At 41.7% G+C, this 15,900-nt stretch overlaps 1 protein-coding gene across 1 annotated transcript in view; it reads left to right on the top strand.

The window, feature by feature from the left end:
- LOC119972676 (exostosin-1-like) overlaps positions 1 to 15,900 on the top strand; it is a 255,149-nt gene that overhangs the window by 136,404 nt on the left and 102,845 nt on the right. Inside the window, exon 2 of the mRNA XM_038809779.1 lies at positions 14,324 to 14,417. Within this exon, the coding sequence (XP_038665707.1) occupies positions 14,324 to 14,417 (94 nt within the window). The remainder of the gene's footprint in view (positions 1 to 14,323; positions 14,418 to 15,900) is intronic.

The following is a 15,900-nucleotide window of genomic DNA, read 5'->3' as shown; positions in this document are numbered from 1 at the left end:
TAAGTTTCTTTAGGCCAAATGAATTAATTTTATCTGAAGTCTATTCCCACTAAAGCTTGTTTAAGGTGGCGGATACTCATCACATGTATAACTAGAAATAGGAAAATAGAGCAGCTAAACACGTGGCTAAACAGCTGGTGGAGGAGGGAGGGTTTCAGTTATCTGGACCACTGGGAGCTCCTCCGGGCCAGGTGTGACCTGTATAAGAAGGACGGGTTGCATCTAAACTGGAGAGGCATAAATATCCTGGCCGCGAGGTTTGCTAGTGTCACACGGGGGAGGGTTTAAACTAGTAAGGCAGGGCGTGGGTACCAGAGCAATAGGTCAGAAGGTGAAAAATTGAGGGACAACTAGGAAACAGGCCCACTATGGCTTTGAGGAAGAGCAGACAGGGAGATGTTGCTGAAAACAGCAGGCCTGGTGGCCTGAACTGCATATGTTTTAATGCAAGAAGTAGAACAGGTAAGGCAGATCAACTTGGAGCTTGGATTAGTACTTGGAACTATGATGTTGTTGCCATTACAGAGAGCTGGTTGAAGGAAGGACAGGATTGGCAGCTAAACATTCCAGAATTTAGATGTTTCAGGCAGGATAGAGGGGGATGTAAAAGGGGTGGAGGAGTTCCACCACTGGTTAGGGAGAGTATCACAGCTGAACTATGGGAGGATACCTCAGAGGGCAGCGAGGCTATATGGGTAGAGAACAAGAATAAGAAGGGTGCAGTCACAGTTGGGGGTTTACTACAGTCCACCTAACAACCAGCGGGATATAGAGGAGCAGATAGGTAAACAGATTTTGGAAAGGAGTAAAAGCAACAGGGTTGTTGTAATGGGAGACTTTTAACGTCCCCAATATTGACTGGAACTCACTTAGTGCTAGGGGCTTGGACGGGGCAGAATTTGTAAGGAGCATCCAGGAGGGCTTCTTAAAACAATAGGTAGATAGTCCAACTTGGGAAGGGACTGTACTGGAACTGGTATTGGGGAATGAGCCCACCAGGTGGTAGACGTTTCAGTAGGGAAGCATTTCAGGAACAGTGACCACAAATCAGTAAGTTTTAAAGTGCTGGTGGACAAGAATAAGAGTGGTCCTAGGGTGAATGTGCTAAATTGGGGGAAGGCTAATTATAATAATATTAGGCGGGAACTGAAGAACATTAGATTGGGGGCGGAAGTTTAAGGGTAAATCAAAATCTGACGCGGGAGGCTTTCAAGTGTCAGTTGAAAGGAATTCGGGACCGGCATGTCCCTGTGAGGAAGAAGGATAAATATGGCAAATTTTGGGAACCGTGGGAAACGAGAGATATTGTAGACCTCGTCAAAAAGAAAAAGGAGGCAATTGTCAGGGCTAGAAGGCTGGGAACAGACAAAGCCTGTGTGGAATATAATGAAAGTAGAAAAGAACTTAAGCAAGGAGTCAGGAGGGCTAAAAGGGGTCAGGAATAGTCATTGGCAAATAGGGTTCAAGAAAATCCCAAGGCTTTTTACACGTACATAAAAAGCAAGAGGGTAGCCAGGGAAAGGGTGGCCCACTGGAGGGAATCTATGTGTGGAGCCAAAGGAAATGGGCAAGGTACTAAATGAATACTTTGCATCAGTATTCACCAAAGAGAAGGAATTGGTGGATGTTCAGTCTGGAGAAGGGTGTGTAGATAGCCTGGGTCACATTGAGATCCAAAAAGGTGAGGTGTTGGGTGTCTTGAAAAATATTAAGGTGATAGTCCCCAGGGCCTGATGGGATCTACTCCAGAATACTGAAGGAGGCAAGGGAGGAAATTGCTGAGGCCTTGACAGAAATCTTTGGATCCTCACTGTCTTCAGGTGATGCCCCGGAGGACTGGAGAATAGCCAATGTTGTTCCTTTGTTTAGGAAGGGTAGCAAGGATAATCCAGGGAAATACAGGCCAGTGAGCCTTACGGAACTACAGGCCAGTAGGGAAATTACTGGAGAGAATTCTTCAAGACAGGACCTGCGCCCATTTGGAAGCAAGTGGTCGTATTAGCGAGAGGCAGCACGGTTTTGTGAAGGGGAGGTTGTGTCTCACTGAGGTTTTTCGAAGAGGTCACAAAGATGATTGATGCAGGTAGGGCAGTGGAAGTTGTCTATATGTACTTCAGTAAGGCCTTTTGACAAGGTCTCATGGCAGACTGATACAAAAGGTGAAGTCACATGGGATCAGAGGTCGCTGGCAAGGTGGATACATGGAAGGCAGAGAGTAGCAATGGAAGGGTGCTTTTCTGATTGGAGGGCTGTGACTAGTGGTGTTCTGCAGGGATCAGTGCTGGCACCTTTGCTGTTCGTAGTATATATAAATGATTTGGAGGAAAATGTAACTGGTCTGATTAGGAAGTTTGCGGATGACGCAAAGGTTGGTAGAATTGCGGATAGCGATGAGGACTGTCAGAAGATCGTCTGGAGACTTGGGCAGTCAGATGGCAGGTAGAGTTTAATCCGGCCAAATGTCAGGTAATGCATTTTGGACGGTCTAATGCAGGTAGGGAATATACAGTGAATGGTAGAACACTCAAGAGTATTGACAGTCGGAGAGATCTAGGTGTACAGGTCCACAGGTCACTGAAAGGGGCAACACAGGTGGAGAAGGTAGTCAAGAAGGCATACGGCATGCTTGCCTTCATTGGCCGGGGCATTGAGTATAAAAATTGGCAAGTCATGTTGCAGCTGTATAGAACCTTAGTTAGGCCACACTTGGAGTATAGTGTTAAATTCTGGTCGCCACACTACCAGAAGGATGTGGAGGCTTTCGAGAGGGTGCAGGTGATTTACCAGGATGTTGCGTGGTATGGGGAGCATTGGCTATGAGGAGAGGTTGAATAAACTTGGTTTGTTCTCACTGGAATGAAGGAGGTGGAGGGGTGACCTGATAGAGGTCTACAAAATTTTGAGGGGCATAGACAGATTTGATAGTCAGAACTTTTTCCCAAGGTAGATAATTTTTTTTTTTTTACACAGAGGGTAGTGGGTGCCTGGAACTCGCTGCCAGGGGAGGTGGTGGAAGCAGCGCCGATAGTGATGTTTAAGGGGCATCTTGACAAATACATGAATAGGATGGGAATAGAGGGATACGGACCCCGGAAGTGTAGAAGATTTTAGTTCAGACAGGCAGCATGGTCGGCGCAGGCTTGGAGGGCCGAAAGGCCTGTTCCTCCGCCGAACTTTTCTTTGTTCATTGTAGCGCCTGTACCTTTTGGCATGTTAGTCTGGGCTGGAATCAAATTCACTTTCCACGGGTCTGTGGACAGTGCACTAACCAGGAGGACAGTGCCTTCCAAGCGAAGCCAATCCTGCCCGTCCCAAACCTTGCAGGTACACTTTGCACCTGGGGTTCACTTGATAAAGATTGGGGACAAAACATTTTTCCTTCTACCCCACTCTGGGAATATACAATAATTTGTAATGTCACTACTACTGCCCCAGCTGTCAGAAAATAGCAGTACAGATTAAAGATTAAATTTGGGGTCACATCTCCGAACTCTGCTGTATTCTCCTTCCTACCCTTGGGTGGTTTTTTTTTTGGATCATTGTGTTCAAAGGTCATGAACTTCATTTTTCCACCGTTCTTTAGGATAGTCATTAGTCATAATATAAAGCTGCCAAAAAATTGTTGCATGGTTGCGGTTGCTGTATGCAGCCCCAACGGTGAGTATGAGAATGAACATGGTGAATTTGGGGTATCTTAGTTTGCATAGGGGAATAAGGCAGAGTTATCTGCTGTCCCCATTGTTTTTTGCGTTGGCTAATGAGCCTTTGGCGATTGCGCTACGGGCTTCAGGAGAGTGAAAGGGCAATTTGAGGGGAGGTTGGGAGCATAGGGTCTCATTGTATGCAAATGATTTATTGCTATACAGTTCAAACCCATTGGAGTGCATGGGGAATATATTGGACCTGCTGGGGAAGTTTGGTGCATTTTCTGGGTATAAACTGACCGTGGCAAAAAGTGAGGTATTTCCAGTTAATGCCCAGGGGAGGAGTGTGATTTTTGACAACCAAACTTCCCTTTCTCACACAAGATATCCGCATTAAGTTAGAGCATTACAGCACTTGATCTTTTTAGATCAGGTGCTCAGAGAATTTCTGTAATAAATATTTGACTGTTGAAGTCCTGAAGCAACTCCATTGTCTTTTTTAAAAGTCCTCTTTAAACCATGTGAACAGAAAAGTCGTGCTGAAAAACCTCCATGACTAGTTTACTCCAAATGAAAAAAAGACTCCCACTTGTATGACCACCAGTGCCTTAAAAGGCTTTATTTTTGCAGCAAATTCATTGTAGTGTAGGGCAGTGGTTGCCAGACACTGTGCTGCGCCACTCTGGTGCCATGAGATAGATGCAAGTGTGCAGCAACCTCGGTAACTCACGTACACGCGCCATTTCATCAAGCCCCAGTCGCTTGGATTCACTTCCCTTCAGCCAGGTTGACCGGGCCTGCGTTTTTCTGTATTCCAAGGCATCTCAGTTTATTTTCTTTATTTTTTCCAATTAAGGGGCAACTTAGTGTGGCTAATCCATCTGCCCTGTACATCTTTAGGTTGTGTGGGCGAAACCCACGCAAACACTGGGAGAATGTGCAAACTCCACACGGACAGTGACCCAGAGATAGGATCGAACCTGGGACCTCGGTGCCATGAGGCAGCAGTGCTAACCACTGTGCCACCGCACAGGAATCTCCGTTTACATGGTCTCCAGTTCGCAATTCTAGACCAATCTCTGTTGATTCCAATGTGGTCATCTATCACCAGCTACATTTAAAAAAATAAACTCCATCCGGTAAATGGAACAGTAAGTGAAATACACAATTGTCCATATCCTGCCTTTTTTCAAAAGATTTATGGGACCATTCTAGATGAGATTAAAGTATATTTATCTTTTTTCCACATTTAATAACACCTCTTCGGTTTTCTCAGCTGCCTGATCTGTGGAGTGCAAGATGCATTATGCCACCCGAAAGCATTCACACTCATTTGGAGCACCAGGACTAGTCTACCTCCTAGAATGTCTTTTCCAGTTCTCCAGCGCCCATCACTAAAAGTGGTCCTGTCAGTTTGTCATCTGTGTTAGAGGAGATGAGTAAAAATGTTATCTGTATTAATACATACGTGCCACCTAATCTCACAGTACCGGTTTTCATATTTAACACATTAAACCCCTTTAAATGCTAACAAATTTTAAAAGACAATTGCAGTTATCTAAATGATGTCATCCTGGGAGAAAATTGTGATTCTTAGAATTGTTCTATTTTCTGGCTTAAATACAGAGATAATGTAAGTTGCATTTCAGTCATTGATAATGTTCTGATTATTATTAATGAACAGGTATGAGAGTGCCTGCCATCACCCGCTCTATTTTTTTCAACATGGTTGGATGCAACTGATCCAAACTAGAAGTTTTAGGCTCTTTTTACTTCATCAAATATCTGACATAAGTTGTGTAAGATTTCAGTTTGAATATTTTCCTGATTATTTGACGGTATAAAGGTGCGCCGTGACCGGTAATAAGCTGGGAACCACTGGTGTAGGGAACACAACAGCTAATTTGCACACGGCAAGTTACCACAAACTGCATTGGTGACCACTCATCTATTTTTGTGATACTGATTGAGGGATCAATACTAGCCAGGACACCAGGGGAGAACTCCCCTGCTCATCTTCAAAATCATGTCATTGCATCAAACCTTCTATCAAGATGGCATCTTGCACTACATGCAGGCTAAAACAGGATTTCAGCCTAAGGCCCCACCTTGGCCATTCTGGAAATTCTTTCGAGTTTTAATTGTGGGGAGAAAATCACCCCCTGCCTTATTTTTTTTAATTATTTAACCAGCCTTGACTGATGGACTGAAGGTGTAGGTGGATAATAAATGTTTCTCACACACCTTTATTTTTGGTGCTAATTTGTCAGAGAAGTTTGCTTTCCAGAATTAGAACGAATCTCGGATGAAATAGTTTTGACCTTAATCTTCATTCTCTACATCCATCCCGAATGCCACATGTCTGTAATGCCCTTACAATACTTGACGAAGGGGAGATAAATGTAGGGTGGTTTGGGGAGGAGGTTAGGTGGGAAAGAGATTTGTTGTTGGATGCGACCCTTACAAATGATGGGGCTCTATATAGGCCTTTCTTTATAGGAATCTCTGGGTTTTTATGATGTGTATTAATAGAATTCATAAGTGTGTCTGGGGACGGGGTGGAGGGGGTAGAGTGCCTGGGAGGTAGTCTAATGGAAGTGGGGAGGGTTGCTCTGAACTGGAATGGGGTGGGAGAGGAGGGAAGAGAAGTGTGAATGTTGAGAGAATCTTTGGGGAAGTAATTGGTTGGTGAGTTAAATATCAATAATGCAGTATGTCATTTATGTTCTTTTTTTGGATTTAAGGTCTATCAATATTGTGGTTTAAACGTGTTCACAATTACTCAAAATGCACAATCAACATAAAGTCAAAATTTTGCAGAGAAGGAAAAGACACACATACACTCACAACCTCTATGGTAACATATTTCAAATGGCAATAAAATTCTAAATTTGCTGTCTGCAACCTTCAGTAAACTTTCTGCATAAACCTTCAGCTTCCTGTTTATAGTTTACTGTTCCCAAATGGGAAACAAGAACAACAGATTAAAGACATTTTATTATTTTAGGCTTTTTATGTGTATTTAATTTTATTATACCTTGCAATGTGGCACTTTCGTGGACCTCTTGGGAAATCAGTAAGAGATGTTGACTTGATGTCAGGTACTATAAGTCAGGAATCAGCAGAAAGAATCATAGACATTATAATAAAACTCAGACCACCATCTCTGTGCCATTGCTAACTGTTCAACTGATAGCAATAGCAATTCCATTTTCTTGTCCTTTTGTAAAATTCTGATAAAACATGACAAATCTGAAGTCTGCTTAATTTTAGCTTGGAATTAGTTTGAGTATAGCCTCTATTTATATGAATTCTAGAAACATTGGACCTTGATTATGATATAATTGTTGGAATATTTTAAATTAGGTAATGAATAAGTTGGCATTTAAATATCAGATATGCTTAAGATTCACCTACAAATTTATTTTGGGTGCCAAATTAGTAAAGGAATATACTCCCAAGTTAGGATTCTCCCCATGAATTGCAATAGTGATGTCGCCACAAGTGTTGCATACTGTATGTGCAGTGACATCGTTATCACGCTGAAGACATTGTTTACAGAGATTGCAGCTGATTTCCTCTATGACATCCAACAATTCTTAATAGTCGTTTGATAGAACAGAGCTCGAGTTGCATTCCTGAAAAAAGATTATTTTGTCCAAGCTTGCCTTGAGTGCAAGACAAAAATCTTCAACAAGAGTTTTTTTTTAGGAATTCCAAATATCTTACGACCATGGTGTCAGGCAAGGTGCTATAGAGAAACGACAGACTTGAGAAAGTAGCTATTCCACTTTGAGTGCAGTCAATGATTCTGGTGTAAATTGTGCCTGTTCTGAAAAGTAGTTCTTTCTCTCCCCACCATCCCCTGAATTTGCACTAACATTTCCAAATGCAAAATCTGCCATGAACCAATGTAATCGGGCAGCATTTTCGAACATGAAGAAACTGCTTAAAAAATATTCTTAAGTTTGTGTGGTAATTTGTTGGTACATCTGAAAATAGAATTGCCACAAATACGATTTTTTAAAAATAGTGTCAGTCCACTACCTGTGAGAACACAATTTTAAAGTACTGACTTTAAAAATAAATACTGAAAACTCTTTTCTAGCTATTTTTGAATGCAGTAGTCGGTTCCTTTTGTATTTTTTGAAAAATTATATTCTAAACCTTTTGAAAATGTGAACATTGGACTCAGCTTAAGTTGTGGAACCCATTTGACATGGTCCAATAATGCTGTGGTCAGTTAGTGGTGTGGTCAGTTTGTAAGCGGAACCTACTTCTCACTGTTTTTGAAGCTCTGCAAAAGATCACAAATTCAATTTACATTTAAAATTCTGCCATATTTTGCACTAGTTGCATCAATTTTGGATGAGTCGCACCAATCAACAGTATAATTGAATGGAAATTCAATTGGCTAGCTGAAAGAAGACAGAGGGTGGTGGTTGATGGCAAATGTTCATCCTGGAGTTCAGTTACTAGTGGTGTACCGCAAGGATCTGTTTTGGGGCCACTGCTGTTTGTCATTTTTATAAATGACCTGGAAGAGGGTGTAGAAGGATGGGTTAGTAAATTTGCAGATGACACGAAGGTCGGTGGAGTTGTAGATAGTGCTGAAGGATGTTATAGGATACAGAGGGACATAGATACGCTGCAGAGCTGGGCTGAGAGGTGGCAGATGGAGTTTAATGCAGAAAAGTGTGAGGTGGTTCACTTTGGAAGGAGTAACAGGAATGCAGAGTACTGGGCTAATGGCAAGATTCTTGGTAGTGTAGATGAACAGAGAGATCTCGGCATCCAGGTACATAAATCCCTGAAAGTTGCCACCCAGGTTAATAGGGCTGTTAAGAAGGCATATGGTGTGCTAGCCTTTATCAGTAGGGGGATTGAGTTTCGGAGCCACAAGGTCATGCTGCAGCTGTACATAACTCTGGTGCGGCCGCTCCTGGAGTACTGCGTGCTGTTCTGGTCACCACATCATAGGAAGGATGTGGAAGCTTTGGAAAGGGTTCAGAGGAGATTTACTAGGATGTTGCCTGGTATGGAGGGAAGGTCTTACGAGGAAAGGCTCAGGGACTTGAGGTTGTTTTCGTTAGAGACGAGAAGGCTGAGAGGTGACTTAATAGAGACATATAAGATAGTCAGAGGGTTAGATAGGGTGGACAGTGAGAGTCTCTTTCCTCAGATGGTGATGACCAACACGAGGGGACATAGCTTTAAATTGAGGGGTAGTAGATATAGGACAGATGTCAGAGGCAGTTTCTTTACTCCGAGAGTAGTAGGGGTGTGGAACGCCCTGCCTGCAACAGTAGTAGACTCGCCAACTTTAAGGGCATTTAAGTGGTCACTGGATAGACATATGGATGAAAATGGAATAGTGAGGTCAGATAGGCTTCAGATGGTTTCACAGGTCGGCGCAACATCGAGGGCCGAAGGGCCCGTACTGCGCTGTTATGTTCTATGAAACACTGGGCCTAGTTCTAAATTTCTTTCTTAATATCTTAATATAAAAATATTTTTTAACTGAATCCTCTAAATTTACCCAAATTGGTTAAGTCTATCCATAGAAATCCTTCAGTGTAGAAGGGGTTCCATTTGGCCCATTGTGGTCTGCACTGACCTTCCAAAAGACCACTCTACCTCGGTCCACTTCCTCCGCCCTATCCCCGTAAACCCCTTTACTGATCATGGCCAATCGCCTAACCTGCACATCTTGAGTCTAATTTTATGACATTTAATAGCACTAAAAGTAAAGCTGAAATAACATGGTGTTTTAAATTGCCAATAAAATATGACTTTAATGGGACTTGTAGGTTGTTGGATATCTGTTCAGAAAGGTTTGGTCCAAAATAATGTTTATTCAAAAGAACAAAGAAAAGTACAGCACAGGAACAGGCCCTATGGCCCTCCAAGCCTATGCTGATCATGATGCCCTGACTTTTTAAAAAAAACCTCTGCCCTTACTCGGTCCATATGCCTCCATTTCCTCCCTATTCATGTACCCATCCAGATGCCTCTTAAATGTTGCTAATTTGCTTCCACCACATCCTCTGGCAGGGCATCCAGGCACCCACCACACTCTGCATGAAATAATTACCCTGCACATCTCCCTAAAACTTTCCCCCCTCACCTTGAACCTGTGCCCCCTTGTAATTAACACTTCCATCCTTCGGAAAAGCCTCTAACTATCCAGCTTGTCTGTGCGCCTCAATTTTGTAGACCTCTAACAGGTCTCCCCTCAGCCTCTGTCTTTGCAGTGAAAATAATCCTAGTTCATTCAACCTTTCCTCAGAACCAACACCCTTGAGACCAGGCAACATCCTGGTGAACCTTCTTTGCACATCCATTTGATAATGTGGCGACCATAACTGCACACAATACTCCCAAGTGCAGCCTAACCAAGGTTTTATATAGCTGCAACATGAGTTCCCAACTCCTGTACTCAAATATCCCGGCTGATGAAAGCAAGCATGCCATGCCGCCTTACATTTTAAAACAAAATCTATATTCTCAAAATAATTTTTGGTTTTATAAGGGTCCTTCCTGTTTATTCCCTTATTTCCCCATCTTTTATACAGCTGTTATCATTTTTGATCCATGGGTGATTAATGGACATGTATCCTTTAAGTCGAGCAGCACAGAGATGAGGAATTCAGAAGTTAACTGGAGAAAACTCTCTGCTATGTTTGAACAGGAGCTTCAGACTTTTCTGCACAGGAGAGAGAGATGGGGTGATACTCAGTTTAATTGATTGTTTGGCTGGAGGTTAATGAATTGGCTCAAAAGGCCCGGTAGCAGTCAGTGATTGTATTCTCTCCTAGTGGAATGATTTTCAGAATCCCAAGAAGCTCAGTTTGACTTCTGGAAGCACAGGGACAAGGAGTCATTGTCTCTCCTCCAGGTTTTCTCCAGAAAGGGTGTGAGTGCTGTAAACTACAGAGGCCTGAATAAATCTACAGTAAAGCCTCGGATGGAAGTAGAGTTTGAAGAGGAGTAAGGTGCTGGAAACAACCATCTGAAAAAAAGACTCTTTTCCCTTTTTCTTATGGGGACAAGTTAAAGTTAGGGATTAGATAATTAACCAGTTGCATTTGCTGCACACTTCTTTACAGTTCTTGTTATTAACTAAAATGTATTGTGTTTACATTTACAAACCTGGTGACTAGTTATTGGGCAGCCAAGGGCAAAAAACTTCAGGTATTTTTCTAAGAATTATTGGTTAATTCACTTGCGCTGTGACTCTGGGTTCAGTGGGGTGCAAATTGACCGCACACGAGCCCAGGGTGTCATAACAGCACATATCCATGGTTGAAACATGAACCTTAATTCTAAAAAAGTTGTTTTGTAATATTTAGTGTAGCACAGAGAAGCTGATCAGATCAGCTGGTAGCTCCAGTCTTCTTAAACCCTTTTATTTGATTTTTATTTGAAAGCTGTTACATCCTTGGTGGGATGTGCTGTGCTAAGTGGAGTGGAGCTTAATAAGACTGTATAGTAGAAAGCTTTGTTGAGGGTTTGTTTATCTTTAGTAATTTTTAAATGTATTATATATACCAAGCAAAAAAATCCGTAGGCCATTACTAGATATTGTCAATCAATGTGGTTTGCACATTCATGGTGCACAGGGGTAGCTGCTCATGTCAAGTGCAGCTGCTTTCAAACGGATCTTATTTCCGTTAGTGGGATGTACAAAGCATGATTTTGGGGCTTTGAGAAAAAGGTCTAATGTTGCCAGAGTTATTTGGAGAGGTAGGATACCCTTTTTGATAGGTCCAGTCTCAGGCCCTTTGGGTTTGGATTGGTAAAAGTAGCCATGAATGTGTGCAAATAATGGATAAACTCATTGTAACTGTCAAGGCATTTAAGTCCCATTGGAACAGTCAAGCTGCCAAGACATTTAAATCTCCAGCTTTTAAATCTTTTTGAAAAGGTCCACAGTTTTAAAAAAAATCAGTGTTTGCTATTTCACTGTGTCTATTGTCATAAACCTAAGGGCTAAAGCTATAGAGTTTAGGCCACACGACTGATTTGATAACCAGCACAGTGGAGTCCACAAAAACGTTGGAAATAGGAGGAGGAGGCAGTTCGGCCCTTCAAGCATACGTCGCCAATCGTTATAATCACGGCTGATCATCCAACTCTAATAGCCTAATTCGGCCTTTCTCTCTCTTTCATACCCCCTTTCCCCAAATCCCTTGATCCCCTTCGTCCCAAGTGTTGTATCTAACTGCTTCCTGAAAACAGTGTTTTGGCCTCAACTGCTTTCTGTGGTAGCGAATTCCACAGGCTGACCACCCTGTGGATGAATAAATCTCCTCATCTCAGTCCTAAATGGTCAACCTTGTATCCTCAGACTGTGACCCCTGATTCTGGCCTCCCCCACCATCGGGAACATCCTTCTCGCATCTACCCTGTCTAGTCCTGTTAGAATTTTGTAGGTTGCTATGAGATTCCCCCTCATTTTTCAACACCAGCGAATACAATCCTAACTGACTCTCTCCTCGTATGGCAGTCCTACTATCCCAGGAATCAGTCTGGTGAACCTTCTCTGCACTCCCTCTTTAGCAAGAAAACCCTTCCTCAGAAAGGGCCTGTTCCTGTGCTGTTTTGTTCTTTGATAGACCTTGATAAGGAGACGGAAACTGCACACAATATTCCAGGTATGGCCTCCCCAAGGCCTGTATAATTGCAGAAAGGTATCTCTGACCCTGTACTCTAATCCTCTCTCTATGAAGACCAACATACCATTTGCCGCATTATACGTTCTCTGTACTCCCTCTAAAGCAAGAACACCCTTCCTCAAATAAGAAGACCAAAATTGCACACAGTGTTCTAGGTATGGCCTCCTTTACTCCCTGCTGCACCTGCTTGCTTCCCTTCAGCAACTGGTATACAAGGACACCCAGGTTTCATTCCCTTCTCCTAATTTATGGCTATTCAGATAATCTTCCTATTTTTGCTACCAAAGTGGATAACCCTACATTTATCCAAATTATATTGCAGCTGCCATTCATTTGCCCACTCATTCAACTTGTCCAAATTACACTAAGGAATCTCTGCATCATCCTCACAGCTCACCCAGCCTTATGCCATCTACAAATTTGGAGATATTACATTTAGTACCCTCATCTAAATCATGAACATATATTGTGAATAGCTGCGGTTTTGGCATCTGAAGTATAATATTGAAACCACTTCTCACCATCCCATTAACCTTTTAAATAACATAGAAAGCAGAATCTTTCCAACCTTTTAGCACTAATTTTGTTCCAGTGCATAAGGAGAGAGCCATGTATGTCCTTTGGGTCCTTTGTTCATTTTGCTCTTATCTGGTGCTTACAAGAGATGACAAGCAACCTTAAGTAACTATGGAAAGTAGCTAACTGCAGCTGGTTTGGATCCAAACATAGGAAATAACCGATTAGCTTGTGACTATCTCATCATGAAATCATTTTAATATTTTCCAAAATAAGCATATGCAACTGCTATAGGTTTAATGCAGCAAATTATTAGATCTGAAATTTCAAACACTCAATTATTTACTGACTTCTCTCACTGATGAAATTGCAGGATAAAGGAATTTCAGTTGGCAGAGTGGAACTTGATTTAGAAATAGCTCTGCTACCAGTTCCAGGTCATGAATGTTCTACTTCTCACCATGACTAAAGTCATCAGAGTCTGTATTTTCAATTAATTTTGAGCCCATATTTAAAAAAAGAGTACTTCTGCTTTGAAGTCCGTTTTGGTTGTTTAATGAATACAGCATGATTCTTTTAATATATTTAAACTGTGCAGAAACACCTCTAATCCATAACCTTTTCTTTAAATTAGCTCGGCAGGGTTGTTCCAGTAAATAGTTCTAAAGCAGTGCATTCGCACTATTGGGTATTCTAAATAGCTCCAAGCTCCATGAGAATGGAAAAGCAACTTGCCTCACAGAATAGTGCGAAGCTCATAAATTGATAATGTTTCGTTCGAACAGTTAGGTCGGATCAATATGGCATGCATTTCTGAAGCATTCTGTGACCAGCAAGCTCGAATTGTAGCTCCAGACTCAAAAATATACCCTGGTTGAACTGCAATCAGAAGTGGCTTTCTGGGCTATTATTTTAGATTTCCTCCCCTCTGTCCCAGGGTTCTTGCACCTCTACCACTGCAATGTCTGAAGCCAGGTAACTCAGCATGGACAGGGGATTGAACTGGCAACTTCTTTGGTATTGCTCGTTAATTCACTGAGTAAATGTCCTGAACCATTTTGAGAGCACACCATTAAGCATTTCAAGAGCCTATTGACGGGTTTAGTAGAGTTGTGTCTGTTTTACTGAACTAATAATCCAGGGAATATCAATCCTGCCATAGCAGTTCGAGAATTTGAATTCCGTTTCAAACCAATCTGGAAATCAGAAGCTGATATCAATGAAGTGGCCTTGAAGCTACTGGATTGTCATTAAGAAAAATCACAAATATACTCTTGGAGACGAAAATCTGCCATAGCTATCTGGTCTGGTCTTTGTGAATCCCATCACAAAATAAAGTGACTCTTGGTGTCCTTGCAAACAATTTGGTTCGGGCATCTGGACATTGACAATACATGCCAACCGTATCCCAAGAATGAGCTTGAAATGATAAACCATTTTTTGTTCATTTGAGTTGATAGATTGTTCCTATTTATTCTTTCCTAGATATGATTATCGTGAGATGTTGCACAATTCCACCTTCTGTTTGGTTCCACGAGGCCGTAGACTGGGATCTTTCCGGTTTCTGGAGGCTTTACAGGTAATTGATAAAGGATACAGATGAAGTTATGCTTTTTTATAATTGTAAACTTAAAGTGAAAAATATGCAGCACGATTGAAATCTTTCTTTGCTGCTTTGTAAGTGCTTTGGGATGTCTTGCCATTATGAAGGGGGCTATTCAAATGCAGCTCTGTCTTTGTGCTCAGTGCAGATGCTCAAATACATTTGAGATTTCATGGAAGGCTGGAAAGTGGAGGTTAAGACCAATTCTAAACCTATCACACTTTACCTTTTTACCTCAACCAGCCTAAGTGTGCATAGCTTTTAGTGAGAAGTTGACCTAGAAGTTTTTCTGCCTATCCCCACTCCACACAAAATAGTAATCTGATTAACCAGAGTCTTCTCATGCATGAATAACTAAACCGTGAGCCTATCATCTCAGTATCTGGTTCTTAAACCCAAGAAATTCGGGACCAATGTATGGATTAATCCTGTTTGAAATTCATGGTTGATAAATAACAATTATCTAATGCTGCATCACTGATGAATAAATCATGTTCTGATAGTTCCAATAACTTGTGATGCACATCAATGACAACATGGATTTAAACTCTATATGTGGTTGCTGTATTTCTCTGATGCACATCCATGCAATTTATAAAAACCAAAAAGAATGGGCACTCTTACAAAGAATTGGATGGGTCTAGTTATGAACTGCTTCCAAGTGAGGTCTGACCAGTGCTTGAGAACACCTCAATGACCACTTTAGATTTATACACACACATTCAGGCACAACAATTTCTTAATTATATTTGATAATTTTTTGCATGAAGTAATTGAAATAATGATTAGCAAAAATAATTAAATTTAAAGTTTAGATTTCGTTCGGACCAGTTTTAAGTCTGGGTTGGAATGGATTTGGATTTGATTTATTGTCATTTGTACTGAGGTACAGTGAAAAGTATTGTTCTGCGTAGAGTCCAGACAGATTGTTCCATACATGGATAAAACATAGGACATGCATAAATACACAATGTAAATACACAGACACTGGCATCAGGTGTGCTTACGGAGTGTAACACTACTCAGTAGAGAAAATGCGTGAAGGGATCAGTTCAGTCCATAAGAGGGTCATTCAGGAGTCTGGTAACAGCAGGGAAGAAGCTGTTTTTAAATCTGTTAGTGCGTATTCTCAGACCTTTGTATCTCCTGCCCGATGGAAGAAGTTGGAAGAAAGAATAACCCGGGTGGGAGGGGTCTTTGATTATGCTGCCTGCTTTCCCAAGGCAGCGGGAGGTGTGGACAGAGTCAGTGGATGGGATGCAGGTCCGCGTGATGGACTGGGCTGTGTTCACGACTGTAGCTTCTTAAGGTCTTGGGTCGAACAGTTATCATACCAGGCTGTGATGCAACCAGATAGAATGCTTTCTATGGTGCATTTGGGTGTAATGTGGATCATTGAAAAACAGTAAATAATTAACCTTGAACATTTCAAATCTTACTGTTAACCAGAATTGTCATA

The sequence above is a fragment of the Scyliorhinus canicula genome, chromosome 10, assembly GCF_902713615.1.
Source record: "Scyliorhinus canicula chromosome 10, sScyCan1.1, whole genome shotgun sequence".
Lineage (NCBI taxonomy): Eukaryota > Metazoa > Chordata > Chondrichthyes > Carcharhiniformes > Scyliorhinidae > Scyliorhinus > Scyliorhinus canicula.
This window is presented reverse-complemented; position numbering and strand designations above follow the sequence as displayed.